Below are 27,546 nucleotides of genomic sequence, written 5' to 3'. Positions count from 1 at the left end.
ATCTTGGGTAAGGAAAACAAAATTAGCAGATAAAATTATTAAATTGCAGTCCATGCTCCAAAGGAAGACCAATTTATTTGCCTTAAAGAGGTATTGGATACAACACACAAACAGACCCTGCAGCTTCCAGCTTAGGTAAGTGTTCTATGTCCTACTCTGCAGAAATTTACTTTTATACAATCCCAACTGCCTTCTGCTTTGCCAGAAGAAGAGGAAACATCTGGTCTCCTAAGTGTGCTATGCAGGGGATACACACCAACAGGTATGGAAAACCTCTAGAGGAAGATCTGAAAAGGCATGTTTGACAACAAACTCTGCCATTCTTGCAGGCATTGGCTGGGTAGAACAGCAGGTGGCAGCGTGTGTACTCACATCATACAGGACAGCAAGTCCAGTGAAGAAAGAAATGATGTAAAATGTAAATCTCCAGCTACAAACAAACAAACAAACAAACAAAAAAGGGCATTAGAATCCCATTCATTAACCCCTGAGCAGCAAGTCTGTGTATCCTCACACTAATTTAAATAATAAGACTATTAAGGCAAAGACACATTAGTATGTTCAAGGTTTGACCAAAACAGGACCAGCTCTTTGCATTTTACCAGCACATTTCACAGACTTCACAAAGAGCAATTCCTTTGCTGTAGAGATGGCAGAGGACACAAGAATCTTGCTGACTAAAATCCTGAGGAGAATAATCCCAAAGCTTCCCAGCAGTAGCAGATGCATTTGTAAAACTGAAACAACGCCAATCTCTCTCCTAGGCCTTTGGAGAGCAAGCCTGCTAAATTTGTTACCATGTACAGAAACTAATTACTGTCATGTTTGGCCCAGTGAGGAGCCAGAAATGATTTTCCAATATTAAACCCACACAGAAATACATACAAACTGTTTGCCCAGTTCAGTGGACAGAGGCAGGTCACCTGAATATTCACACACATAGTAAGGAATGGGGGGAATTTCAGCCCAATTGAATAAACGAATTATTAATAAATGAACCACAGGAAATATGAAAAGGAGTAAAACTGTCTAAACTAGTGTTTTAATTCCCAAAAATCTCCATAACAATTCAGACATAACTGCATTTTGAGAGACTCCACCTGTCAATGAAAGCCCCAGGAATTCCAAGACAAAAATAAACTCTGTAAAGCTGCTATGTCACATAGAGAGACATTCTGTCTACAGACTGCACATGGCAACAGAGGGCCAGGGGAAGGACTCTGTCCTCAGTGGGCTGTGGCAGAAAAGGATTTACTGTTTCCTACTTACTGTTACTATTTACTATAAGTGCAGGGAGAGCTGATATTTCATCCAGATGGAGAGAGAATAAACATTGTTTATAAATAAACAACTCCTTATTCACTATTTCTGTAAATATTTGTAACTCTATGGAATATTAGAAATAAATAATACACATCCTTTTCTTCTTTTTAAATTAGGGTTTTTAGGCAGGGGTTTCAAATTACAGGTGGAATGTTAAATGGAGCACATGCTGATGAGCCCAAAGTTGATGCCTACCCAGTGGATACAGATACACACTTTTAGATAGATGAACAGTACTCCAAGTATTTAATGATTTCTTTTGCTTATGTGGCTTTCCTGGGGGAACCCAATTCCTTACACAAATAGCAGAGCAGCCCCTTGTAAATGAGGCATTCCAACCAACCTGTGGAGAACCCTCCTTTTCTGTGGAAAGCTGAGCCAGGACTGACATGCAAATTTGTCTGTCCTGAAATTTATTTTGTGCCTCCACATAACAAGGAGGATTTCCACACAGCAGTTTTTGCTCTTTGTTCACAAACTTCCACCCTCATGGAAGGATGCTGGTTTGTGACTTTCAGGATGCTGAAGACAAACGACAGCAGAATCCAATCCAGCCAGCTGCCTGTAGCTTTTGAAAGCAACAGCGTGCAAAATAGTTGCAGAAAAGGTGCAGCAGAAGGAATCTGTGCAGAAAGGGAAACTATGGGGAAGGCAACAGAAAGGATGCCTTTATAGTAGGTACTGAAGCAGCAGCAAAGCACTAAGATATAAACAGCAGAGTTTTTCAGGTTCAAATGTGTGTCAAAGCAGGATGCCAGTGTGACAAAGTCAGGAAAAGACAGAAACAAGGACCCAGTAAGGAATGAAGGTACAACAGCAAAAGGAGATTTGGGATTGCAAATAAGGGGGGAAAAGCAAGAAATGTTTCTGTAACAGAGAAGCAGCAGAGAGTAATAGCAGAGCCAAGTATGTCAGGGAAACCCAAGATGCTTTCTGTGGAGGGAGCTGGGATCTCTGCACAGGGATGGAGGGCAGACAGGGAGCTGAGATCTCTGCACAGGGATGGAGGGCAGACAGGGAGCTGAGATCTCTGCACAGGGATGGAGGGCAGACAGGGAGCTGGGATCTCTGCACAGGGATGGAGGGCAGACAGGGAGCTGGGATCTCTGCACAGGGATGGAGGGCAGACAGGGAGCTGGGATCTCTGTGGAGGGATGGAGGGCAGGAGGAGGCAGTGAGCTGTCTGTGGAGCTCAGCTCCCATGAAAACCTGAGTTCATGGCTTGTGCTCCTGCTCACCAGGCCTCGCTGAACTTCTTGGACAGGCTGGGCCGGTCCATGTTCCTCCGGTGCCGGAACCACTTCTCCACCTTCCTCACTGGCAGGTCACATTGCTTGGCTAAACTGAGCAGCTCACCCTGGAAAAGAGGTGAGGCAGCAGGCTCAGATCCAGATTCAAAGGTCAGACAGGGCAATATCTCATCTGACCCATCACAGAGCCCAGCTGGAGCCCCTGGCCAGCCTAAGTCTGTTCAAACCAAGGCATCTTTCTGAAAGCTGTTCACTCCCAGCGTAAAGACCTTGGATAGTAGAAAATCTTTCCATTCTCCTCTAATCAATTGGTTATAAATACTAATGTTGAAACTTCTCATTTTTTATGTTAACTTCCCCAGTTTCAAACCAGTCTTGTCTCTTCACATGAGTTTGTTGCCTAATCACTTCCTCACCCTGTCTTCAGAGATCAAATCCTTAAAATCTGTCACTCCAATAAAGATCACTGCAGTTTAAATCCTATTTTATGGTTCTCCACTGAACCTTGTCACGCCTCTCAGCAATTCTGATGCAGTATCATGGTGGATGTCATAAGCAGAGGCAACATCATTTTCCTACTGGATATTCTTCTCTTGTGGTAAACCTGTTGGGGTAATTCTTCAATACATAACTCACAGAAATCCTGCAATTACCTTCCTTCTTGTCCTTAGGCTGTTAAGAGTTTGTCATGTTTTATATTCCTACTTGGAAGTGTCATCATGGATAACCTTATTTTTTAAGTAAAGCAATAGTTTTTCATGGAATGCATTTACCTGAATTGGTATCATGTGAGACCGGCCTACATACTTTAAGCATGCTGTACAAAAATAAGTTGATTACCAATTTTCAGATATGCTGCTTTCAGATGTGCTGTTTTATGAGCCCTTTTCTGGAGGTGGAGACAAATGGAGATGCCAATTTACATTCTCTAACTGCTCCATCATGTGGAATTCTCCCGAGAAATGGCTGCCAAGAACTGCAAAATCTCATATTGTACTGGACAAGTAAAAGCTGCCTCTAAGCAGTGGTTTGAGAGCTCTTGGGAGGGGAAGGGAGCCAGCAGACTGGCTGAGGTGCATCCAGTGAGTGGAGAGAGCCAGGTCCTGCTTCACCTCATACTGCAGTCTCATGGTGAGGATCTGTTCCAGTATCCCAGATCTGCTGGGAGAAAAGCACCACTTAGTGCAACAGGGGTGCAGGAAGAGCCGCAGGAAAAACCTGCTGGCAAAGCCAGGACTTGAGTTAGATCTCTGACATAGCAGCAGTTATACTGAGAAATGTTTGGATTTTGGGGACAGAAAGGCAAGAGGAAGGTCAACCACTGACAAGTGTAAGTGTCCCTCCTTCCCACTGCTGCAGAGATGGGCTGGCTGCACTACTCAGATCAATGCCTGCATTTTAATTTTAGCCTCTTCTCCTTTATTCCTAACCTGGTACTGCATATCCTGGGGCTCCTCATGCCCCACTGCATCAAAACCATGCTGCAATAGCCTTGGTGAAGCAATGTGTTTGGAGCAGGATTGTTGCTTGGGAATGGAACCCATGGTGAGCACTCTATTCACCCATCCTCTATAAGAGTTCACAACTATTGCTTTGATGCCAAGAGAAAGTCTGCAAAAACAAGCTGAAATAAAATCAGATTGCTTTCCCTACCACAGAGTTCACACTCAAGGACTTCCCTGACCAGGTTAAATTCTAATATTGCCTGATAATTCATAATCCTGCTAGTGGTTTTTCCCATCAGCAGCAGCCATTATAACTCTGGGTCATCTTGCCAATTTCTTGAAAAACACTCTTCTTACCCTTCAGGGAAAAACTACCCACCAGTTGTGTTTGCAGGTTTCTGAAGCCCCTCCCAATCTCTGTGATGATGGCCAAGACTCTGGCTTCTTGCAAGGCCAATCTCAAACTCAGGGATTGCATGGCAACAGAATGACCCAGTCTGGGACTAGGAGATCAAGTAAAATACACTGGCTGAGCTGCAGGGACTAGCAATGTGGGAGCTCAAGGCAGCTGATTTTTTTCAGGATTTGCCAGTCCTGAAGTCATGAAAAGAAGTCATCACAGAATGGCTGAGGTTGGAAAGGACCGTGGAAATCATCTCATCCAATGGGCCCTGCTCAAATGGGGCTGCCTGAAGCCAGGTGTCAAGGGCCATGTCCAGAGAGCTTTGAGTTTTCCAAAGGATATAAATTCCCAAGCTCCCTGGGCACCCTGACAGTAAGAAGGTGTCCCTGATGTTCAGGCAGAGCCCCCAGTGCTGCAGCTTGTGCTGTGTATGGGTGAGCAGGGACAGGAGCTGTCACTGTTCAGAGCTGATGGAATTGCTGGAGGACCCTCCTGGCAGGCTGCTCTCAGATAACCAGGGCTACAGTGTTTCCTTTCTTGAGCTTCCAGATGTGAATGGCATTGCTAAACTTCAGGATTCCAAATGGGATTTTTGGCTAAAGACACTAAATCTACAGGAAAGCAAAGAAAGAAGGGACTCACCTCTTGAGGGTTCTTGCAGCGTGTACTATAGAATGTTTCCAGCACGGGGTTGGGCTGAGCTTTTGGTCTCTGCTTGTCTCTCACACCCAGTTTGGTACTGAGGGGCAGGGCTATGGCTCTGCAAAAGAAAACATAAAGGGTCAGCCAAAAATAGAACAGTGATTTCTGATTTTGCAGCACTGTTAAAACATGGTGCAGTAAATAACAGCTGCTTCCCACATATAAATCTAAAGATAAGTATTAGGTTGAGCAGGTAAAATCACAAACTTACAGTAGAAACTGTTGGACTTGCACCCTACTGCTCTGAGCTCTGTGCTGTGATATTCAAAATTACATGAGGTTGGCAAACGCAATATCCTCCTTTGTCAGCTTCTGAATCACCAGTCACATGCCTCTGGCATCCTTGCAGCTGATGGGGAGTACCACACTGGTGATAAGGCCTAAATGTTGTTCCCTGCTTGATCTAGAACATGGAACATACATGGCATTCACCTGAACTAAGGCCTAGGCTCAGGATCAAGAGGGAGGCTCTGCCAGAGGTGTATTTTTAATGCAGAAGAAATGTCCTGCTGAAACAGGAAGCCATTTGGTCTTTCCTGGAGTAACTTACCCCCATGTTTCCTAATATAAATCAAACACAGTTACTAGCTGTGCATCTTCAGTCTTTCACAGTGAAGAAATAAAGAAAACAAAAACAAAAAAAAAATCTGCATAAATAGAAAAAAGTTATCCAAGGGAAACTGTTCAGAGAATTCCAGTGCTCAACAACTCAACTCCTCTACTACCAACACTCTTCTCTATCTCAGCAGCAGGAAACATCCTAATTGAAGGTGAAGTGAGATCCTGCATAAATACCGCACAAAGAGGAAACTTGTCAAACAATTTTTCTTTAAAATATCCAAATAATCTGAATTTTACTTTAATTTCTCAAGAATTAGCTGTTCTTATTAATTGTTCCCTTTTACACACTGCCAGTGGGGAAGGGTCTCTGTGTTACTGCAAACTGGTGCTGAAGCTGTTTGAGCTGACAGCCCCAAGCAGAGGCAGTGAGTGCTGAGCCCACACCTGCTCTGCCTGGTCACTCCTGATGTCCAGGCAAGTCCTCTGATCCATTCTCCCTAATGATTTGGACACAGAAGAAGATTTTTTTTCTTTCACTTTGGTTAAAAAAAGCTGCAAAAGCTATTTCACTGTTCAGGTGCTTAAATATCTTCTACTTCAAAATAGTATGGGATATAGTTATGGCTGTGATTATCTGGTGTGGTTACCTGTGGTTTCTGCTAGTCATAGAGCTTATACTCCATATGCATATCTTTAGGGACTATTTCAGGTCCAGAATCCTCCAGATGGGTCTTTCAGAAGTTTTCTTTTCAAGAACTCATTTCTTAATTTAATTATCAAGTATTAAAAAAATTTATAAAAAGACCCCCTACCTAAGGAATGTTGTACCTTCTCTTAAACCACAGGATGGGTACACATTTCGCTCACTCATATAACAGCTCTCACTTTTCTTTTGCACAGCCAACCCACCTGCCTGTGTATCAATTTTTCTTTGTCATTATCTCTGGGAAATCCCTTTGGCATCACTGGCTATAGGAACATTCAAAGATGTACCAAGGCCAACAAAAATTACATGTTTCTACCACAAAAGAAGGACCAGGGCTAAGTGTGCTTGCTGGCAACAAGACACATAGTGATCACAAAAACATGGGGAAGCATTAACCAATTTCAGTGAAATTTAGCAGCACTCTGGCACTGCTGCTGGGCAGCAAAGGAATATAGCCATCACTGGGAATTCTGGGGTTTGGCTCTGACTGCTCTCAATAAATGTTTTCAGTGTATCTAATGGCTTTTTTGTATATGAAGTGATTGGTTTAATAAGAGTGATACTGGACCAGCAGAGCCTGTGCTAAGAACAATAACACAGTATTTCAGTAGTATCCATAACTCCACTGAAGTTGGGAAAACATCTACCTTAAGCTCTGCACTAGATCTTGGTTCTTATATTAAACAGTCGGCCTGATCTTTCTGTTTCAAAGAACAGGCATCTATATAAGCACCTCTGAAGAGGAAGATGTAATAAATTATATTGTTGAAAACAACCTTATTGCCACTTCTTATCAGGCCATATTGGGAACTGAAATGTATGACATTTTCCAGATACATTAAAAAAAGAGAATGTCAGGTGTCAGTGCAGCTTGCCAAAATTTATTTTACTGAAAAGTATCCTGAAAATTTTCTTAATTTTGTTTAATCCCTGACTTCTCTATATTTTCTGATGATTTCTTATGGTTGTGGCATAAAATCTCTCTGTAACAGAAACAAGCCACTTGCAGTGGATGAAGTCAGGGTGTAACCAGTTACAATTACTTTGTTGTTCAGGTTTTGAGTTTACCCATGATTTATGGAACCAATCCTACTTTTATGAACATCACTGGGAAAACAAGGCCTGAAATTCTTCCTAAAGGACATTTGCACGTGTCGGCTGTATGCTCTGACTCAGTTCTCAGTTCAGTCCTGTTCCAACACAGCCCTAAAAGGATGATGCTTGTACTGATTTCAACATCACAGATATGTCATCTCAGTGGCAGAGACAGCCTCACCATGGTACTTTATCAGCTCTCTGCAAGACAAAAGGGTAAATCTGAGGACTAAATGTCTCCTCTCAGAGTCAGACACAGTCAGGGAGATGATTCTCATCATCAGCCTACTCCTGCACCAGTGAGCACATCTCACTCCACGTTTTACATGGCAGAGGTCTCATCAAGGCACTTTATTCAGTAATCACAGAACAAGCTGTCTTGTGCAAAGCCTCCTGAAGTTGAAACTAAGTGGATTTATCATGAATGGGCTTAAACTGCTACTCTCCCACCTTTCAAAAGTGGGCTACACTCCTGCAGAGGCTTTCAGAGCTAGTGTGAGGTAAAAGAAATATTTGACTTTGGAGGTGGATTTTTTAATATTATTTATAAGGGTGCCACTCGCAAATACCTTCAAGTACTAAGAAATGCAGAACCTGTGACAGCAGCAATCTGAACTTCTGTTCTTTGAACTGCACATTCTCTTTTGGCCTCCTGCTGTCCTTTGGCAGAGGGTTATTGCTGTGCTCCTGGTGTAGTCTCTGCCTTCTCCTGCTTGCAGGAGAATGTTTCACACCAGTTAAACTGACTGCTCCATTTGATACAAGGCCTGGATTCACTACAGTGCTGCTGTCCAAACTGAGTCAGGTCCGTTTTCAGTTCAATGCTGCAATGTGTCCCTCATCCTTGCACCAAGCCCTGCCTGTAAGACCTTAACAGGAAACTGTTTCCAGATCCTTCCTGATTACTGATCAACAACAAAAGTATCTATGCAAAATAAACTTTAGAAAGATACATTTCTAAATAAAGTATTCAGAATTTGTGTCCCTTCCTTCTTCTGGTTTTGAGTTCAAGTATCTGTTTCTGGCTGATAAGGAGTGTCCATTTCTTAAATGTACACATCCTGGCACCACCCTCCCACAAAGAGACCTAGTATTTCTGACTAAAATCCTCTTCTAGTGAAATCTGGGAGCTGTGTGGATTCAAATTCACTGACAATTCCTTTCAATTGCCCAACACCCAAAAATTCCTGGACAAGCCCAAAATCAGACAAATCAAAAATTGTATGTAAAGTCTGCTTTTCAATGGCTTTACTATTTCTCAAAGGACTTTAGTTGCCACATTTTACTAACCATGCAGGTAAGAAACACTTTGCAATATTCCTTCAATATCATAGCTTTCCAAGAACTTGATTCTTACAGAAATGGTCTTAAACATTACATAACTAGAAGAGTGGCCAACATCCTTGCAGGACTGTGTCCAGGGAAAAGTTCTGCTAAGTAAATCCAAGTTATGGTTGCAGGACATATCTCCTACTCTCAAGTGCAATCTGGAAACATTAAAGGAACAGGGGAGGTTCCCAAGTTCTAGGTCCTCTCTCTTCTTAGGACATCATTAACTGCTTCCCCCAGTTCCTGCCTCAGTACTGTGGCATAGCTCAGCACTGCAGCAGAATTGCATTTCTACTCTCCAGCACAGAATCCACCTTTCCCCATCTTCCTCAGCACAAACCAGCTCACAGGGGAGTTGCTTCACAATCTGTGAGCTGTTTCTTCCCCCCCAGGGCTGCACCACAACCTCCTGAGCTCTCCCAGGCACACCCAGACACCACAGGTCCTCTTCCCACAGCCACCACCTCATCCCCAGCATCGCTGCCTCTGGGAAGGACGTTGCTGTCTCAGTTTTCCTCAGTTCAGCCAGCTGGTGCAAAGCAGAGGAAAATCCATCCTTTCACAAGTTTAATGCCTAAAAAAAGGATGAAACAATTGGTCCCAGCACAGTGGCTGATGTGGCCAATGATAGCACACTGCAGAAAATCCTCCAGACTTCCCCTGCCTCTTATTATTTACCTGGAGTTCTGACAGTCAAATCACATGAATCACATCATAACATGTCTGAAATCCCAAAGCAGATACCACCAGGAACTATCTAGAGAGAGAAAAACTTGGCACCCAATGCAGAGTTGCAAGTAATAGCTGGTGGTGGCTGAAGGTAGAATAAATTGCCACAGGGCAAGCTACAGCCACCAAACCCAAATCTCTCTCTACTTACAGCCACTCGTTTCAATCTGCAGACTAGGGGTCCAAAGATATACAGTCAGGGTTATCTACACAGAAAATGAGAAATAAACATTTCCTTCAGCAGTTCTCAAACTTGGTGTAAATTATTTTAAACAGCGCCAGTGACACGGTTTAAAGATACAGATAAGGCAATGGAGAAACTGAGGGCTGGATTCACAGCTCACCTTCCCAGGGGAAGATTTCTTCTCCAGGATGAACTGGATGTGAAACAGTAATGATTCAGAATGAGAAAAAGTCATGCTGAAATAAATTACTGCAGAGTTAGGACAAACAAGAATACAGCTCAGAACACCGGCTTGTAATTTGCATAGGTAAAATAGTGCTATGATTATAGGTTTCCTGGACCTGTAAAATGGGCTTGTGATGTTATCTTTTTCAAGGGTGTGACATGCAGCTTTAATTTAATGAAGTTTGTGAATCAAAACAGCTTTAAAATTAATGAGTAGGACCAGGCTTGTGGAAACACTCCCAGCTGAGGCAGCACTTGGATGGGAAAGAAAAATCTTTTTACTTGGCTATCGGCATCTAAAAGCAGATGAAAAAGATATTTAGATTGACTGGGAGTGGTGTGTCAGGAGGTAGGCAAATAAAGGGACAGAGTGACAGAAGCACAGAATCAGAGATGCTGAAAAGGGTCTCTGGAGATGACCCAGCCCAGCTCTGCTGCTCCAGCAGCTGCCTGGGCTGTGTCCAGCTGGGTGTCCTGTATCTCCGCCCATGCAGACTCCTTCCCCCTCTGCAGAAACTGTTCCAATGTTTGACCACCATCACAGTAAGAAGAGAGTTTTTGTATGTGCAGATGGAGCATCATGCATTTCTGTTTGTGCCCACTGCTTCACGTCCTGTCAGGAGCCACCACTGGGAAGAGTTTGGCTCCTCCTTCTTCCTGGCCATGTCTTGCACTGGGGAGCCATAAACTGGCCAAGTGCCATCAGTGGCACATGGGCCCCATTTCCAGCTCCACACCAGAAGCACATCTGTGTCACCCACCAGCAGGGCCCACCCGGTGGAGCAGGAATCCAGCCAGGCCTCTGCACCAGCAGGAAAGAAATGTGAGTCACTTGTGTTTTAATGGCGACATAGAGCACCTTGGTTTCCACATGAATAGAGGTAACCAAGATGCCCTGTACCCAGAAAAGTGTAGGACAAAAACCATGGAATTTATGGAATGCACACTGAACATATCGTTTACAAAGAAGACATTTTAATTCCGATCTTGTATCATCCTAAAATTATTATTTCAGTAATTATTCACACATTTAGTTTTAATAAAATACCTCAACTTACAGCCAGTATTTTTAGATAAAAACATTCTTATAGGAGAGCTCTGAATCATTTCAACTTCTATAGGTTTTTTCAAGCTACCCTTGTGTCACAGAGAATCTGCAGAAGAAACATCCTTCTACAGAAGGATCTACAGAAAACTCCATTTCCATTTTGTTGTGCACCCACTTTTCAAAAAAGAATGATAAAATGTTTTTTAAATTGTCATTTTCCCCTCTTTCTAAACTTAAAACCACTGAAGATTTCAAATTATTACCTCTTCAGAGAGCTACTAAGAATACTGGGTTTTGAATGTACTGAAAATCACTTTAAAGTGTATTCAAAATCATGAAGGGGACTTGCTCTGCAGTCTTATCAACAGTTAATGCTGTAGTAAATCTCGGTTTTCCACCAGCAAATCATGTGTCACCAACCACATTAACTACCGACCAAACTGCATTAAGCAATGGCACCAGTTCAGGACTTTAATGATTAAACTCAGAGTTAGTGACACCTGCAGGATTTCTTGCTATACTTTTGTCATAAGGCCCAATTTTTCTGTGCTGAAGTGTAATGTGAAAAACATTCAAATGGTTCTGGCCAGAAAGATCCTTGAGTCAGAGTAACTTGTGCCAGCACTGGAGGATGATATCACAGAGTTTGCAAAAAGCAGCCCCAAAAGCAGATTTGGTAGCAGAATGAGAGGAGCAGAAGTCCTGGCAGCCCAGCACTGAAGGGCCTGTAGCAACTTCAAGTCAGAGGAAGCAGCTGCAAACGTCTGTCCCTGGCAGAGGAGAGCAGTGGCACTGCCAGCCCACATGGGCATCAGTGCCACACATCCCTGTGCCAGGCAGGGCTCATGCTGAGGCACAGGGCTCAGCCCAGTCTGATGCATCTTGCTCAGGTTTGTCTGTCAGGTGCAATACTCCAGAGCCCCATCACCCAAGATAAAGGAGACTTAACTGTATGATGGAGTCTTAACATGATTTCTGGCACACTCAACCCAGAAACAGCAAGTAACATGCAATACACACAAACCAGCAAAACACACACAAACTTCACCTACACTGATCTGTTTAATGCGTACAAAGTCACAATGCTTGCAAATAGACCCTAAGGGTAGGGTTTGTGCTCTACATTCAACACACTTCTTTAGCCAGTACACAGGGCTGAAAGGAAGGAGCTGAAAAATGCCAGCAGACTGTGTGACATGGAGTCTCTGTGGACCTCTTCACCCATGCATTGGCACAGACAATAAAGCCAGCTTTTGGACCTAAATTTTTTTTGCTCCCATTACACCTAAGAAACCACAAACAGTATTAAATAACTTACCTTTCAAAGGCACACCGAATGACTACCAAGATTAAAGCAAAAGGGATACTGAGCAGGAGATCACGAGGCTGAGGGTAATGAGTGTCTTCAGACTCTTGCATGTCCTCCCAGGTGATTCCTGGGGGCAGCCAGAACTCGTGCTGCCACAGCCATTCATACAGAGAGCGAGCCATCCTGGAAGGAGGAAAGACCAGAATCGAGTGAGCCCTGCACACAGAAAACCTGTCAGCACAAGCCAAGGAAGGATTACACCCTTGCTGAGGTGGCATCTGGCTGTGGGACGCAGCACTGCCCAAGGAACTGATAACCTGTTCACAGATCCTTATCGTGTGCTTGGGAAATGCTGACTCCTGGCACCGAACCAAAACAGGGGTAAAATGGAGAAAAGTGCCTCAGAATTCAACGGAGTATTAGCACCAAACTTCTCAGTTCAGAGATTCCTCTCTACAGCTTGGTATTGTGGGGATGTGGCAAGTCTGCTCTACTTTTTATGTATGTATCCTTATTTTTCAGTTTTTGATCTTTTGTATTTATTTGTTTCTATTTACAGATTTGAATTCCATTATCTCTGTGTGTGTGTATGCATTATTATTCTGAGACTTTGCCTTACAAAAGAAAAAAAAGTCACCCTTTTGCTTTGAATTATTAAGGAAGGTACTTCAGGTAAGAATTTTTGTGCTAGTTGGATTTTGTGCTGGGTTCTTAATGTAATTTTAAAGACTATGCTTGAATGTGGAATCTACATATATGATCAGCGAATTTAGCAGAAAAATGGACAGCAGAATGTTGATGCGACAATTCAACACACAAATACTGTTTCTAGATAACTCTACCTCATACAGAAATATGACCTGCACCACCCTCCAATACACATTGCTCATTCTTAGCTGGTAACAACCAACATCCCAAACACAAGCTCTGAAGTCAAACAAACTCTGTGTAAGCACAGAAGAAGGAAATGGGAATGAAATGCCCCTTGGGATAATCAGAACAGTGCACAGGAAATGCCACCTTAGAAAACTAGGGAAAAAGCATACAATTTAAGTGTCTGGCCCAAGTATTATAAAGCTTCTCTTCAAGCACAGTCCCAAGGCCTGGCCTATTTTCTGCAAGAATTGCCTATCAAATAAAAAATTAATCAGTCATTTTATTTTGAAGATATCTTTAATTCTGATGCAATTTCTCTGTTAAACTCATTCTACAACTTTGGTACCTGAGGGATATTTTCTGAATCACAGCTATGGAGTCATAGAATGGGTTGGGTTAGACAGGACCTTGAATCTCATTCCATCCCCTGCCATGGCAGGGACACCTTCCACTGTCCCAGGGTGCTCCAAGCCCTGTCCAGCCTGGCCTTGGGCACTGCCAGGGATCCAGGGGCAGCCACAGCTGCTCTGGGCACCCTGTGCCAGGGCCTCACCATCCTCACAGGGGACAATTTCTTCCTAATATCCCATCTAAATCTACTGTCTCTCAGTTTGAAGGCATTCCTCCATGTCCAATCCCTCCAAGCCCTTGTAAAAAGTATCTCTCCATCTTTCTTGTAGGCTTCCTTCAGGCACTAGAAGGAAATGTGACATCATTTCTTGATTTGGACTTTACTATTCCCCTCAATCTTTCTTTTGATCTGACTACAACAGGGAAGAACAGGATGCTGTTTCTTCAGATTTGACTCATTTCTCTGGCACATGCACAATTTGGTTTGAGGACAAAGCTGATTAAAAATATATGTGTAATTGATAGTAAGTGGATGCAAACTTTCTAATCACTTATAGAAAAATATTATAATATATAGAACGTATATATCATATATAGAAAGGAGGAAAAATTTCCCTTTTTCCCCAAAGAAAAAGAAAAACCATCTTATGAAAAATGCATTTTTCTCCTCCACTGTGCACTGCCTGATTTCAGCTTTTCATAGTAAAACCCACAGCATAACAATCCTCCTAAAAGTCAAGAACCTGACATAATGAAGAACTGCAACCAAAAGAAGTGGACATATGGCTTCATTAGCACTGAAAAGAACATCCAGGTTTTTACTAGAGTTCAGTTTGATAATAATCAACAATATTTTCTTTCTGGTGTAGCTCCTGGGCCTCTTGAAACTGCAGTTTTGATACCACTTCCAGGCTGCTCTCAATTCCTTCTTCTAGCTCTTCTTCCAGACAATACCTGGACAAAAACCACTGGCACATCTCCACTAAATGGAGATACAGAGGGTTTATAGATTCTTCAAATCCTGTTTTAAGAACCTGACAAGCAGGATGCAACAGTTTTTGAATTGCCTGCCAAATCTCGAGTCTCTACAGCTCTCAGGGGCCTGTCCCCACCAAGGCTGTTTGGAGGTGGGAACATTTGCTACCAAGCACTGTTCCTCTGGCAGGGCTGTAGGATCCTTTGGGACAGTTTCCTTTCCCTTTAGCGCTCCAGCAAAAGCACCTGAAGCCAGGACCACGGAGGTTGGTGACGGCTCCCTGGTGACAGAGCTAGCTGAAGCACACATACACACCTGCCAGAAAAAGCTTTGCAGACTGCTCAGTAAACATGCTACAGCTCCACTTGGGTGACACAGCCCTGTGCCCATGGGACAGCGTGGCTCTGCTGAACCCCCAAGCCTCGGTGAACCATTTTTTCAGGATGTCCCCAAACTTCCTATAGACTGTGTGAACCCAGGTTTCTCCATAAAAGTTTGCATTTTTAGAGAAAAATGTGTTTGTGTAGAAGCAAACTGTATATGGGCTTAGCTTACAATGAATTAAACATCCCGTCACCATGAAGCATGGTGACGCCACACCAAAACAACTCATGTACCTCAGACAGTACTGGACACCAGCCTGAAGAGCCAGATAACCAGAGTGAGGTGTCTGAACTGCAAAGAACTCTACAGGCATTGAACATACCAACCTCAAAATGTTGGTAAACTTTCTCAGCTGTTAAAAATCTCAGCTGTAGCTGGGAAAAGCATTAGGAATACCTAGGAGAACTCCAGGGAAAAATTACACTTCCTCTTTGGCTCAGCTCTTCAAAAACCATTTCTTCAGTAAGTTTTCCCACTGTGCAGACAGAAGGCGTGCTGGGGAAAGCTGCCATCACAGCCAGCTTTGCAGCTACACAATCGCACATTCTCCCTCCAGAACTGTATATATCTGGCAACAACACAAAACCACACCTGGTAGAGAACAGCAGCTGAACTCTGTGGGAGAATATAAAATAGATGTCCAATTTGCTTAGGGGGGATATATAGATTCAGTGTGCTAAGGAAGCAAATAGCCAGTACCTAATTGACTCTCGTGTGCAAAACACAGATAGCCAGGATCACCCTCATGGAATATTTCTTCATCTTTGCAGCAGTCTTTACACATTGCAGAAAATACAGAACAAAAAATACAAAAAACCAAAAATACAGAACAGAGTACTACATGAAGCAACACATATATCTTTTGCAATTTATACAGGTCAAGTTCTCAAGTCAAGGCTGCTGGAAAGCTGAAGACAATGGTGTGTCTAAAGGGCCCTTTAAGCACCCACAGAAAAGTGTAAGCGGGCCCATTCTTTCTCAGTTCTTTACACCTCACACAGCACCTATCCTGCACTGCAGCTTTTGGACGTGCAGAACCAAGCCCTTCAGCTCTGAACACAGGTCTAACAGAGAAGACACTCCCTCACACAGAGCTCAGCAAGAGCAGAGATAACAAACAGCAGTGGCAAACACTGGACAGATCAACATAAGGACTTCACAACCAACCAACAAAATAGTAAATGTTGAAAGAACAGCTTTAGGTTGGTTGTAGAAAGGTACATGTAAGGATGAAATCAAAACCAGAGAAGTATCACAGCTACACCATTGGGTAAGGGAGGACAAGGCTTCAGCACTCCCTGAGCCCATAGTGCACCAAGAGGAGACTGGCAAAGGGGACTTCACTGAGGTTCTTTGAGGTGACACAGACAGAAGGTCTTGAAGCAACTGGACTCTGCTGCCCAGCGGCCTCATCCACTGTATTTACTTTGTTGAATCTTGCCTTTCCTGGTGTTGCTTGTTTTTTTGGTTTTTGTGAACATAGTGGTTTCATCTGAATCCTCAGCATTGCAAAGGTCCCTGCTGTTGGGCTTGCTGGGCTGCTCCAAGGAATTGCTGCATCTGCAGTGCCTGCAGCAGAGCAGCACAGCAGGGCTCCCCACCCTGAGCCACAGAACACCACTGCACTGAACCCTGCAGGGCCAGGCTTGGGCTTGGTTTCGCTTTCAAAGCAGAACTGTTTGAGAAGAAGCAGGACATCCAGCTAAGGAGGTTACTGCTCGTCTCAAAGGTAAAATGGCTAAGCAGGTTTACCCAGGCAATGTTAACTGTTGCTTACATCTTCAAAGAGTTACTCTTGCTTCACTTACAGACTCCATTCCCAAGCAAAACATTAATATATAGGTACACAAATATTCATGTAAATTTACATGTGTGACTATAGCAGATAAGGGTGGAGACGAAACAGAGAGAAACAGCTTACACATCTTGGAAAGAACTGGCTACAGAGGCCTTCGAGCGCTCAATTACAGCAGACATGGGCCATTGTCTGCAGGTGGATTATACAGGTTTGTGGGTGAACCATGCCAAAGGTACAAACATCCCTGCAGTGGCTCTGGGCCAAGCCATTTAGGTCAGCCAAGTCTTATTCGTTTAATTGCAGCACCACATTAATGGCCTGGCTGCCAGAGCAGTGCAGGGATTCCTGCAGCAGCCTTCCTGGCAGGGCCAGTTTTCCCAGGATGCAAATATCCCCTGCAGCACAGCACTGCCACAGGGGAAATCACCAGTTAATGGGGAAGCACACCACCACAAGGATGCAGTTATGCTGCTTCTCGAGTCAAGCTGCTTTATTTTTCCATGGGGTTAAGGCTAAAGAAAACCAAAAAAGCCTCTTCAATCTTGATATGCTGGAGACCAAAATGGAGAGGCTTGTCCTATCTCCCCAAGAAACTGGGGTTGAGAAACAAAGTCCTCCGTAGAGTTCTAAAGGTTCCTGTCAGTTCAAACTGGAATTTGGAGCCATTGTGTTCCTGCCCTACTCTGGTCCATATTGCCTAAATTTGAGTTTTCATTGCATATTATGCATTTGAACCTTTAACTCATTTTACTAAGAAATCAATTAGCCAAGAACTCCATGAGTAAATTCCCTCCTGATAACTTTTCTAGGCAGTTTCTTATTTGATACTTCCCATAATCCTGATGTCTTCAACTAAAACTACTTGTTAGAGCAACCCAAGAGAAGTTACTAGTTTAGACATGAAAATTACTGTGTCTCTTTTAGGCAGAAATAAATAATTATATCAAATAAAGCTCTGACTAACATAGCACAGGCTATCTTTTGAACACCCATATTGTATTTAATATCTTAATCTCCATCTCCAAGGATTTTTCTTTTTTTAAACTTTCACAATAATGATCACAATACTGGTATTATAGTATTATAGTTCTAGGATAATTTTTGCTTCTTTTTTCCTTTTTGTTTTGGTAAAATCTTTTATACATTTCTTCTAATATATATCAAGACTTGGTAAAATTTATAGATAAAAAAATCACTAAAGATTTGGTAAAATTTATGGATAAAAAAACCTTTGCTCGAAAATTTTTAATTACATGTAGCATTATTTTCAGCATACTGAGATGGAGATTAGTTAGTTAGAGTCACCTGCCTGAAGGGAATACATTAGGCTTTTCAAATTTCACTTCAGTTTTGATATGTTCATTTCCATTTCCTCATCTCTGTTAGCCATCCTGGAGTCATACCTGGTTTCAGATATCACCTTACTCAAAACAACACCTCCCCTGCCCACGATCCCTTTTTTAACTATCTTTCTCTTGGTTCTTCACCATTTAAGGCTTTTATTATAATGTAAATTTAACCATGGATGGACAGTGTCCAAGGGACTCAACTGAAATTTATCAATTAAGAAAAATGCCTAAGAAGGTCCTCCCATGGTAATGAAAAACTATTTAAACCTTTCCATATAGTTCCAGTCCATGAACTACTTATTGACATTAGGTCTCCTAGCATGCTTCCTCACCCTGTCAAAGTAACATTCCTAGGGAACCCATCACCCTCTACACCTCCATTTCTTTGAACTTCTTTTGCAGATTTTTACAAGCCTGCTTGCTCCGGCCATAACTGATGCAGAATCTCCAGCCACATGTACAGGTTTTCTCATTAATCTCTTTTTACCTGCAGACAATTCTGCTTTATTTCTCTAGTTCCTCAGCCTTCTTATCTCTTTCTCTTGTGACTCTACATACCCTTTTCCCTAAAACTACAGCTTCTGGCAGAACCTCCATTTGTTTTTGAATCAAATAAGATGTTTCAACTCTGACCAGTAGCAAGAGAAATGAAACCACAACTTCCTCACCTTTGTAATCACCATCACTATGTTCTCCAGGCTCACCCTCCTCACCCAGACTCCGTTCTCCATATCCTCTTTTTTGGAAGGTAATTGAAAATTTGAAATTATTTGTGCAGCCTTGTTTCTCCACCAATGTCCAGTTACCCTCAACTTCCTAGCTTTTGGATGTTCTCCTCACTTAGATCTACCAGCTGACATTTCCTACCAAATTATTTCATGTCTGTTGTTTACACAAGAATAAATTCATTTTCCAAGTCATATGCTGCTCTGTTCAAAGGCCAAAATTTCCGTCTTTTGGGAGAGCTCTGTTGCAGAAAACCCCTAAAATGCCCAATTAAACATTTGAAACTGCAAACAAAAGTCCCACAATAGACAAACTTGCTTACCTAGATCTGCAGAGAACAACTTCCTCACCCAGCATAAATTACATACTAACCTCCCATACCTTATGCTCCACTTGCCAGCTCCTTCCCTGCTGGGCTGCTGGGCTGCTGTGCCTGTGGGTGCTGGCTCTGAGCAGACTGCAGGTATCACCTCAGCACAGCAGGGTTTCAGCTGATGTCACTCACCACGTCAGAATGCAAATCAGACAGCTCTTCTCATTCAGTCATCCCTCACTGAGAGGAATGAGAACAACTTCCTGGTTTTGCCCAGTGAAAAACAAGCATTAGTTTATTCAGCTAAAAACAAGGCTTCACCATGTCTTTGGTCAAAAGGTGGTCAGAGCAGTGTGCCCAAATTTTTCTTAGTCTCTCTCTCTCTTGCTACCAATGTTCTTTCAGAAGCTGCTCTGGGTGCTCTTCACATCCCTCACTCCAGCTGAGCTTCAGCTTTCCTACCTGCATCCTTCTTTCCCCAGGCAACATTTCTATATTGCTCTTGGCCATTCATACCTCTCCCACCTTCCTGATGCTTCCTGTTTGTGTTTGAGCTCAAACAACAGCTCTATGCTCGTGCTTCTTTGCCTCCTACCACGTTTGTTTGTCTTCTTGCACATTGCAATGGACTAGACGTGCTTGGATCTGGCTGTCTTGGAAGATCAGCCCCTTTACCTGCCAGGAGAGTCTCCCATGAACTCCTGCCAAGCAGATCCCTGAAGAAGTACAAATCTCCTCTCCTGAAACTTAAGAAAAACCCAAGAAGGTAGATAGAAATTTTGAAATACCACAGCTGTTTCTACCATATCTTTCCTCCAAGAACCTGAAGATACTTCCCTACTAATGCTGCAAAAAACCTGGGCTGAACTGCAGCACTCATCAAACTAGTCTGAAAAACAAAGTGCTGTTTGTCAGGATAAAGGGTAAAAGCAAGAGACAAAAGCTGAAGGCATTTGCTGTTTGGCTGGTACCTAGTTCATGGCTGAATTATTAAATGCAGCAACATTCCTATTACATGCTAACGTGAAGTAACACACCTTCCAAGGGCAGAGTGAGGTAACAAAAACCTTGTTGTACTGACACTGGGGAACAATGTTCTGCTACTGAACATTAACTGTACAAACAAACAAAAACAAAACAAACAAAAAATCAGCAAAAAACCACAGGAGGCTGCATGCTGACTGTTTGGCCACATCCCTGTGCAGAAAGCTACAGACCATAGTAAGAACATCAGACACCACTGGTGTCACAGCACCAGCTACAACATCTCCACAAAACACACAGTCCAGACCTATGTGTGTTTCTCAAGAGTGCAAACGTAAAATATAAGAAGGAGGTACCTATAAACCCCAAATGAGCTACTTATCAATTTCTTTGCATTTTTTCCTTCATTCTTTCTCCTGACTTCTGCTATTTCCTCCAGTCTCACTGTAGAAACAGCCGTCACTGTCTGACATCACTTGATAGAACTGAGGAAGAAAATCAAGTCACTGGCCTCAGGCCACAGTGAGCTAAGAAGTCAGGTTGGAAGATCACTCAAAGAATCAAGAGGGAGATTACTGCTCCTAGAACTGCTCATCTGTTTTCTCTAAATTTATCAGTATCAAAGAAAGAGTCAGGCAATCGTAATGAGATCATGTCCTTCAATCTGAACTAAGAGACAGTAAAAACTGCCAAAAAGCCTCTAAGCAGAAATGCTATTTATCCACAAAGATTGTACCAACAAGCAGTTCATGCACCAATAGAAACCTTCTGACAGATTTTGGAAGAGAAAGGCACAAAAAGGAATCACACTGTGAGAATACACACCGAAGAAGGCTCAAGACTTTGAGCCTGGGCAGCAATAACTTTGTGAGAAACTCTTCCAAAGGCAAGTTCTGGACTTACAACCCAGTTTATGTGCATGGATGTTCAGATGCTGGAGGAGCAAAAAATACTTGTCCAGATAATTCATGACAATACATACCCATGACACTGTTTTTACTACCAACTGCAATCACTCAACTGATTATCACTAACCCTGTTACTCAACAAACATATATCAGGCCTTAAAAAGTTTAATTCTAACTTAAAAATTGAGAATAACAAAAAGCAGGTAGTAGTTTCAAGCTTCCAAGCCATACTTGAATCACATTAAAATACCAACACAGCACTCAATAAAGCCTCTTTCCTATGAGCTCATGTGACAGTGCAATGCTTCTCCAATGCATTACCTGATTCTCCAGTCCTTTTGAAGCATAAACATTCCTAAATAATTGTACTGTTGTGATGGCCGTCTCCTCCCCTCTAAGAATCACCCTTGGCAAGCCCTTCTGGTCCCTTCCAGGACAGCTCCTCTTCTCCTGTCCTTTTGCCTTCAGCCACACCCCAGGTTCCATAGTCTGTGCAGCCCTCAGAAGCTCTTCATCCATAGTTTCACCTACAATTCCTACTTCCCTTCAGCCCAAAGTGTCACCATTGCTCCTAACTCATACAGTCAAGCCCTACAGTGAATCAAGCACTCTTATCCCTCTTTCTCCTCCAGCCAGGCCATTTCCCCAGTCAAGTTTTCTAATTCATCACACCAGCACCTCTGAGCATCCCCCTGAGCGCTGAACTCCTGAACAGCCAATGTTGGGTCAAAACAAGAGAACCTGCTGTGTTAAATAAGGAGGCCTCAGGGACCAATCTGTGCAGACCTCACAAAGATCAAACAGCAAAGTGGAATTGGATCATCTTTAATGCCAACATAGATTAGAAAAGTACTTACCTATCACTTGGGATTAATCTGTTGCATGAAGTTGAGGGAGGCATCCTGTATTACAATGCAGTACAACTACACATGCAGTGAATGACTCTCCACACAACCCTTGCTCTCCTCCCTCATGCAGGAAACACACAGGCTTTAATTACTTTCTATGAGTTGGCTTTAAATTTCAGTATCAACAGTTCCATCAGTTTCCCAGGTATTTGTTCTTGCAAACTCCCCAGCCTCTTCCAAAGCTTAGAGAAAAAAAAATTAATTATTCTAAAATTAAGATTCTTTTAAATTATACTCCTACCTGTAAAACTAGTACATGCTTTCATGATTTTTCATTTCAAAACACAAAACGTAAAACCTTATCTGAGAACATCTACATTCCCAACATTACTGCAAAAGCAAAATATGTCAAAAACATTGAGATAGCAACTGAAAGATTTGCCTTTCTCCAAGATTAAAACCATTGAGAATCACCTTTCACTAGCATTACTGCTTAATGAGTAATGCAATCTATCACATGATGATGTTCATTGAAAAACAAATGTGAATATGAATTATTCTTCATTAGCACAGATAACTTAAAAGCACTGTGATAGGAGCAGCCTATAAAGCAGAATGTAAAACTCCAGTTGTTTCCATAGGCATTATGCTCTTTGCTGGAAGGTGCCTAACATGAAGAGAATCTGCCTCCAATGGAGCTTTATCTGTTACATAAACAAATCACCGTAGGACGGTGTATTCCTTGTCAAGATTTGAAGGCTGCAACAACTGTGCTATTTATCCAGTAATTCTGGCATTATGGGATGGTATAACCACATGTGCAGTGGGACCCTTTCAATGAGGGGTCCCGCTGGACACAGACAGGGCTCGTTGGGATTGCTCAGCCCCAGGGGTCCTCTTGGTCCTCTGAGGAACACGGTCCCTCCTCAAGCTGCACTTCTCCTCTGCTGAGGAACTCTGTGTTTGCTGAAGGATCTGAGAGAGAACTCGGACACCCCATTTATCCCTCCAATTCCTCTGCAGAACAGACACTGATTTACCTCACCGCAGCCGGCAGTTCTGCCCTGCCCGAGGCTGCAGTGGCTGCGGAGGGTGAAGAGCCTGGCCCTGAGCACACGGTGCCAGCCCCGGGCAGCTGCATCCCCCATCCCACCAGCAGCACCTCCAGCTGCATCCATCCCCCATGCCACCAGCAGCACCTCCGCTGCATCCATCCCCATCCCCAGCTCCCTTCTCCATCACCAGCCTTCCATCCCCATCCCACCAGCGCACCTCCAGCGTCTCCCCCCCCTCCAACCCCCACCAGGCCCCGTCCCGGGCACAGCCCTGACTCACGCTGCCTGAGCTCAGGGTTTATTTTTAAAATGCTGATACCAAGGGTCACTTTCTCCTTGCTTCAATTCACCACAAGTAACTTTACAAGAAAAGTCACACAGAAGTGATTATTTGGGGAATTCTGCTTTCATGCTTTTAATTCAATATCCTCTCTAAACAGAAAAATTCCTCTGATCTTTTCTTTGAAAACATTAAACACAAACTCTGACAATTCATCTTTCAAACCCTGCAGAAGGATCTTTCAAATATCTATGAAGACAGACAGATGAACAACAGGGAAGCCGTTGTCCCAAAAGCTCTCATAGTACCTCAGGGATAAAAATAACACTGCTCATTACAAACAAAATAATGTGAACACAGCCTGTAGTTTACTTCTTTCACAATTTATTTTTCCTTATCTGTTTTGATTCAAAGCCTTGGCATTTATTGGGTTGGAAGGCATATGCCATAACCTGTGACTACCAGCGCAGCAACCTCAGAAAGAAAAGTATTTTAAGAATTTCTTTATTTTTGGAACTGACTTTTAAAACAAAGACACTAGCTCTGATCAAAACCAGTTTCAGTAAAAGGTGAATCAGTCTCGAAGTTTATGGAATTACTGCAGTCCTCTTTGAACGTATTTCCTATTTTTCCAAATAAAACTCCTGGATTAATTAAAATTAATGCATATTGGAAAAGGAGTGGGGAGCATGCGCTGGGTTCTTGACATTGCTGTTCAATTCTGGACAAAACTACTGAGGTGTACTCATTAGTAAAGACAAAAACACTATGAAAACAACCCCCAACAGAACAGCCTTAAGTGGACTTTCAAAACTGGGAAAATTATGACTTTTTTTTCTTTTTACTTAAGAAGAACCTGCTGTAGAATGCCAGTAGAATTAAATATGAAACCTTCAATACAGATATACTAAAGGTGAATACATGCATATAGCAGAGACCCACAATAAAATACAAACCTTTGTTTGAATGAGGAGCGTGGCTAAGGGCACAGAACAGACTTGCAGACACCTAGTTAAGGTGAAAAGCACCCCACAGCCAGGTCCATGTGTGAGCCCAGGAGCACTGAGTCACACCACAAACAGGCCCAAGGACAGGAGCTCTGCCAACACCTGTGGTGGCCAGGATGCATCCAGTGGAGAACAACAATTTGCATCCTCAGCCCTTCATGGCAGCTTCACACAGGCCCAGCCTGGGCTGGCAGCAGCTCCTGGAACTCATCCAGAACCAGAACCTGCACTGGACATTCCAGGGCTGTCCATGCTGCTGGGCAGGGGGCCGTGCCCAGCTCCTGGCAGAGGTTCCCCTACAGCTCCTCTCGGGTGCACTCCAGGTCTAGGGGCTCCCTGAGCTCCAGCTTTTACAACAGAACCTGCAGCGTGTGGCATTGCAATGAAACGGTGCTGGAACTGTGCAAACTCTACACCTGCAACAGATGCCAATGAAGTGTTCAATATCTCAATATTAACTAGAACGAGGATAATTAATTTTACTAGTAAGAAATAATTACAAGATTTTGGCTTCCTAAAGAGCAATCTATTTTTAAGTAAGCCTTTTGACTTCTACTTTTCCTTTACATGAAAGCCTGGCTTTTCTCCCACACGGAAGAAACCTGGAACAGACAGTAGAAATACAAGCAGGATATAAAACACAGAGCACAATAAACTATTCTGACTCCAGAAATCTCATGACACTTTTGTTCTTATCAACAGGCTCTAAATCCACAGCTAAAGTGGAGTCAGTTCAAAACTGCATGCCCCTCAGTTCAGCTGCACCCCACTGGATTTTAGTGTGGACTTGTTATGTCATAGTAATGTCTGGATATATCCAATGAGCCTAAATGTATTAAACAAATGTGATTTTTCAGAAAATGCTGTGATATAATGACTCAGCATTTCAAAGAACAATTACATGTTACTTACACCCTACAGTACAGAAAATCAAGATGGACTATTTGTTCTGAATTTTGCATGTCAGTTCTTTCATGTTCTACAATCTCCTTTCTTCTAAGTTTGTTTTCACCTGAACAAAGCCTAAGACTGGAGGACCACAGTGGGAAAAGAAAAGATGTGCTTCCTTTAAGATTATATCAGCGGGTGGAGAGATCCACTACAGTCCTTAAAATGAAACTGCTGCGCTTTCCAGCACGAAGATCCCCCTGCTGAGAGAGGCTCCTTACAACTGAGAGCCAGTGTAAACCAACAGAGCCATCAAAGACTGGACCCCGGCCTCCACCCGTTCCTGGCCAGCTCTCCCATGTCACTGCCACCACCCCACCACGCTCAGCACAGCAATTTGTGAGGCTTCACAGAGAACCAGCTTGAGAAAAAAGATTTGGGTTTAAACCAAACTTTTCCTGCTTTTACTTGGGGGTGATTTTACCCTGTGCCTGTTCCTCAGTGCAATTCACCTCCTTCAAAATCATTTGTGCAGGCCCAATGCAAGGTGTAATGGGAAATGAGAAGTGGCCTGGACCTGGCAAAGGTGGCACCTCTCTCTACAGGAACGCAGCTCAAGCTAATGAAACTGTACATCTGCTGAGCTCCAAATGCCCATCTGCTACATCATACCTGGAAATATAGGGATTCATAACATCAAGTCCTTACTGACCTTTGCAAAAGAACCTAAAAAACCCAAAAAACCAAACCAAACAAAAACAACAACAAAAACAAACAAATGAACAAAACAAAAAAAAAAAACCAGACAAACAAACAAACAAACAAAACCCCAAAACACACACACACACACAAAAAACCCACCAGAAAATTAAGCCTAAATATATGATAGATGCATCCCCAAGCAATTTCTGGGTGCACATACACAACTGGGGGACCCTCTGGATCATATCACAGCAAACACCATGCCTGTATTTTTCTCCTATTTCTCTCAGGAGCGAGTAACAAGCTTAAAGAACTATCCCCTACTCATCTTAGACCTGAAAAAGTAGCATACAATAACATTCTAGCTGCATTTTACCCCCTTGCAGAGAAATTTGCTATGAATTAGGATCCAAAGATTCCCTGAGGGATCTTTCATTACCAACCACTGCTTCCAAAGTCTGGACAAATCATAATGGCCTTGGCAGGCGGCAACCCGGCTGCTGCAGCTGAGCTGTGAGGTGCCTTGATCTGCTGCAAGCACTGGTCACAAACCCAACTCGTGTACTAGTTCTGTGCACAGTACTCTCCAAAAAGAGAAGTCCCATGGACTTGTACCTTGAAACTGCCTTGAAGAAAAGGAGACCAAGCTCAGGCGTGTGCCCAGATGGCTGGAACCTTGTCACCTGTAGCTGTATTGACTAAACACCCCTTTACCACAATCACTTTTCACAAGCAGAATTAGCAGCTTTGCAGTTTGACTTCTGTGTATTGAGCCCACATAAGCCACTTCCTAGAATAATGCTAAAATAAGTGATCTACAAAGGCTTTCACTTCCTTCCCTGCCTTGCAAAGTATTGTTCTCTGCCATAAACATGTCAGAAAAGAAAAATTTGGATAACTCTATGAGCCTGAAAGCAATTTCCCCCAAAGAGCTCGGCAGGGAAGAGTCTAGGGTTTTATAAAAGCTAGAGCTAAAATAGAAAATAAAAATTTAGAAAAACAGTATAAATTTTCTTGTTATGTATCTCAAAGAACAGAAAGCAATTGGACTTTCCTGACACCTTTTCGCTTCTTGAGCCTTCTTGGGCTCATGAATATGATCAAGGATTCTCATTAGCTGCCTGTCAGAAAAAATATGAATTGCAGGAATGCCTAATTTAGTTATTTTTGTGTTTATTGGACACTACCAGGTTTATAAAAGATTGGATGTTGTCAAGATATTGACTTTCCAGAGCTCATGCTCTCCTTCAGATCAGACATCATTTAAGTTCTGCATTCAAAAGGACATGAGAAACTGCAAGTGGTGTTTTTTAAAAACCCAATGGAAATGCGCTCCATCAATCTGGTGACCTCAGGAAGTTAAGGGAAAAGCTCCATCATGAGGAGAAGCTCTAAAAAGAAGCCTTCTCTAACTCTATTTTGACAGAAAGGCATATACCAGGAAACTGAACTTGGAAGCCTGTGAGGATGTCTGCGCGAGTACACAACCGTGAGCCTTTGGAGTTCAGGCAGGTTGGTGTCCCCAAACAGACTTGGGAAGCAAGAGCAGATAGCCGAGACATCCTCAAGCACCACTTGCCTCTCATTTGGCAATGCAGGGGCTTCCCAGACACTGTCCAACAACATGGGAAAAGGACACCAACTCAGACGAGTTTTTTATTTTGATTAGAGCTGAAATCCTTAAGCTCAACATGAAAGGTTGGCAGCATGAATCTAATCTTTGCCACATGTGAACAGAGGAGCCAAGTCTCTTGTAGTTACTGGTGGGACAGACAGCAAAAACAAAGCCATT

At 42.9% G+C, this 27,546-nt stretch overlaps 1 protein-coding gene across 2 annotated transcripts in view; it reads right to left on the bottom strand.

Annotated features, from left to right (window-relative positions):
* LOC115914270 (ceramide synthase 4-like) overlaps positions 1-27,546 on the bottom strand; it is a 41,602-nt gene that overhangs the window by 8,090 nt on the left and 5,966 nt on the right. Inside the window, exons 1-5 of one of the 2 annotated variants that reach the window (XM_030966703.1) lie at positions 19,151-19,203; positions 12,319-12,492; positions 5,064-5,181; positions 2,562-2,680; positions 373-430 (exon numbers count right to left, since the gene is read on the bottom strand). In XM_030966703.1, the coding sequence (XP_030822563.1) occupies positions 373-430; positions 2,562-2,680; positions 5,064-5,181; positions 12,319-12,491 (468 nt within the window). In that variant the 5' untranslated portion in view covers position 12,492; positions 19,151-19,203. Of the gene's footprint in view, positions 1-372; positions 431-2,561; positions 2,681-5,063; positions 5,182-12,318; positions 12,493-19,150; positions 19,204-27,546 lie in introns of those variants that run through there. The other variant, XM_030966702.1, reaches the window with a different exon arrangement.

This window comes from Camarhynchus parvulus, chromosome 28 (assembly GCF_901933205.1).
Source record: "Camarhynchus parvulus chromosome 28, STF_HiC, whole genome shotgun sequence".
NCBI lineage: Eukaryota > Metazoa > Chordata > Aves > Passeriformes > Thraupidae > Camarhynchus > Camarhynchus parvulus.
The sequence above is the reverse complement of the archived record's forward strand: the minus strand, read 5'-3'. Positions and strand labels throughout refer to the sequence as shown.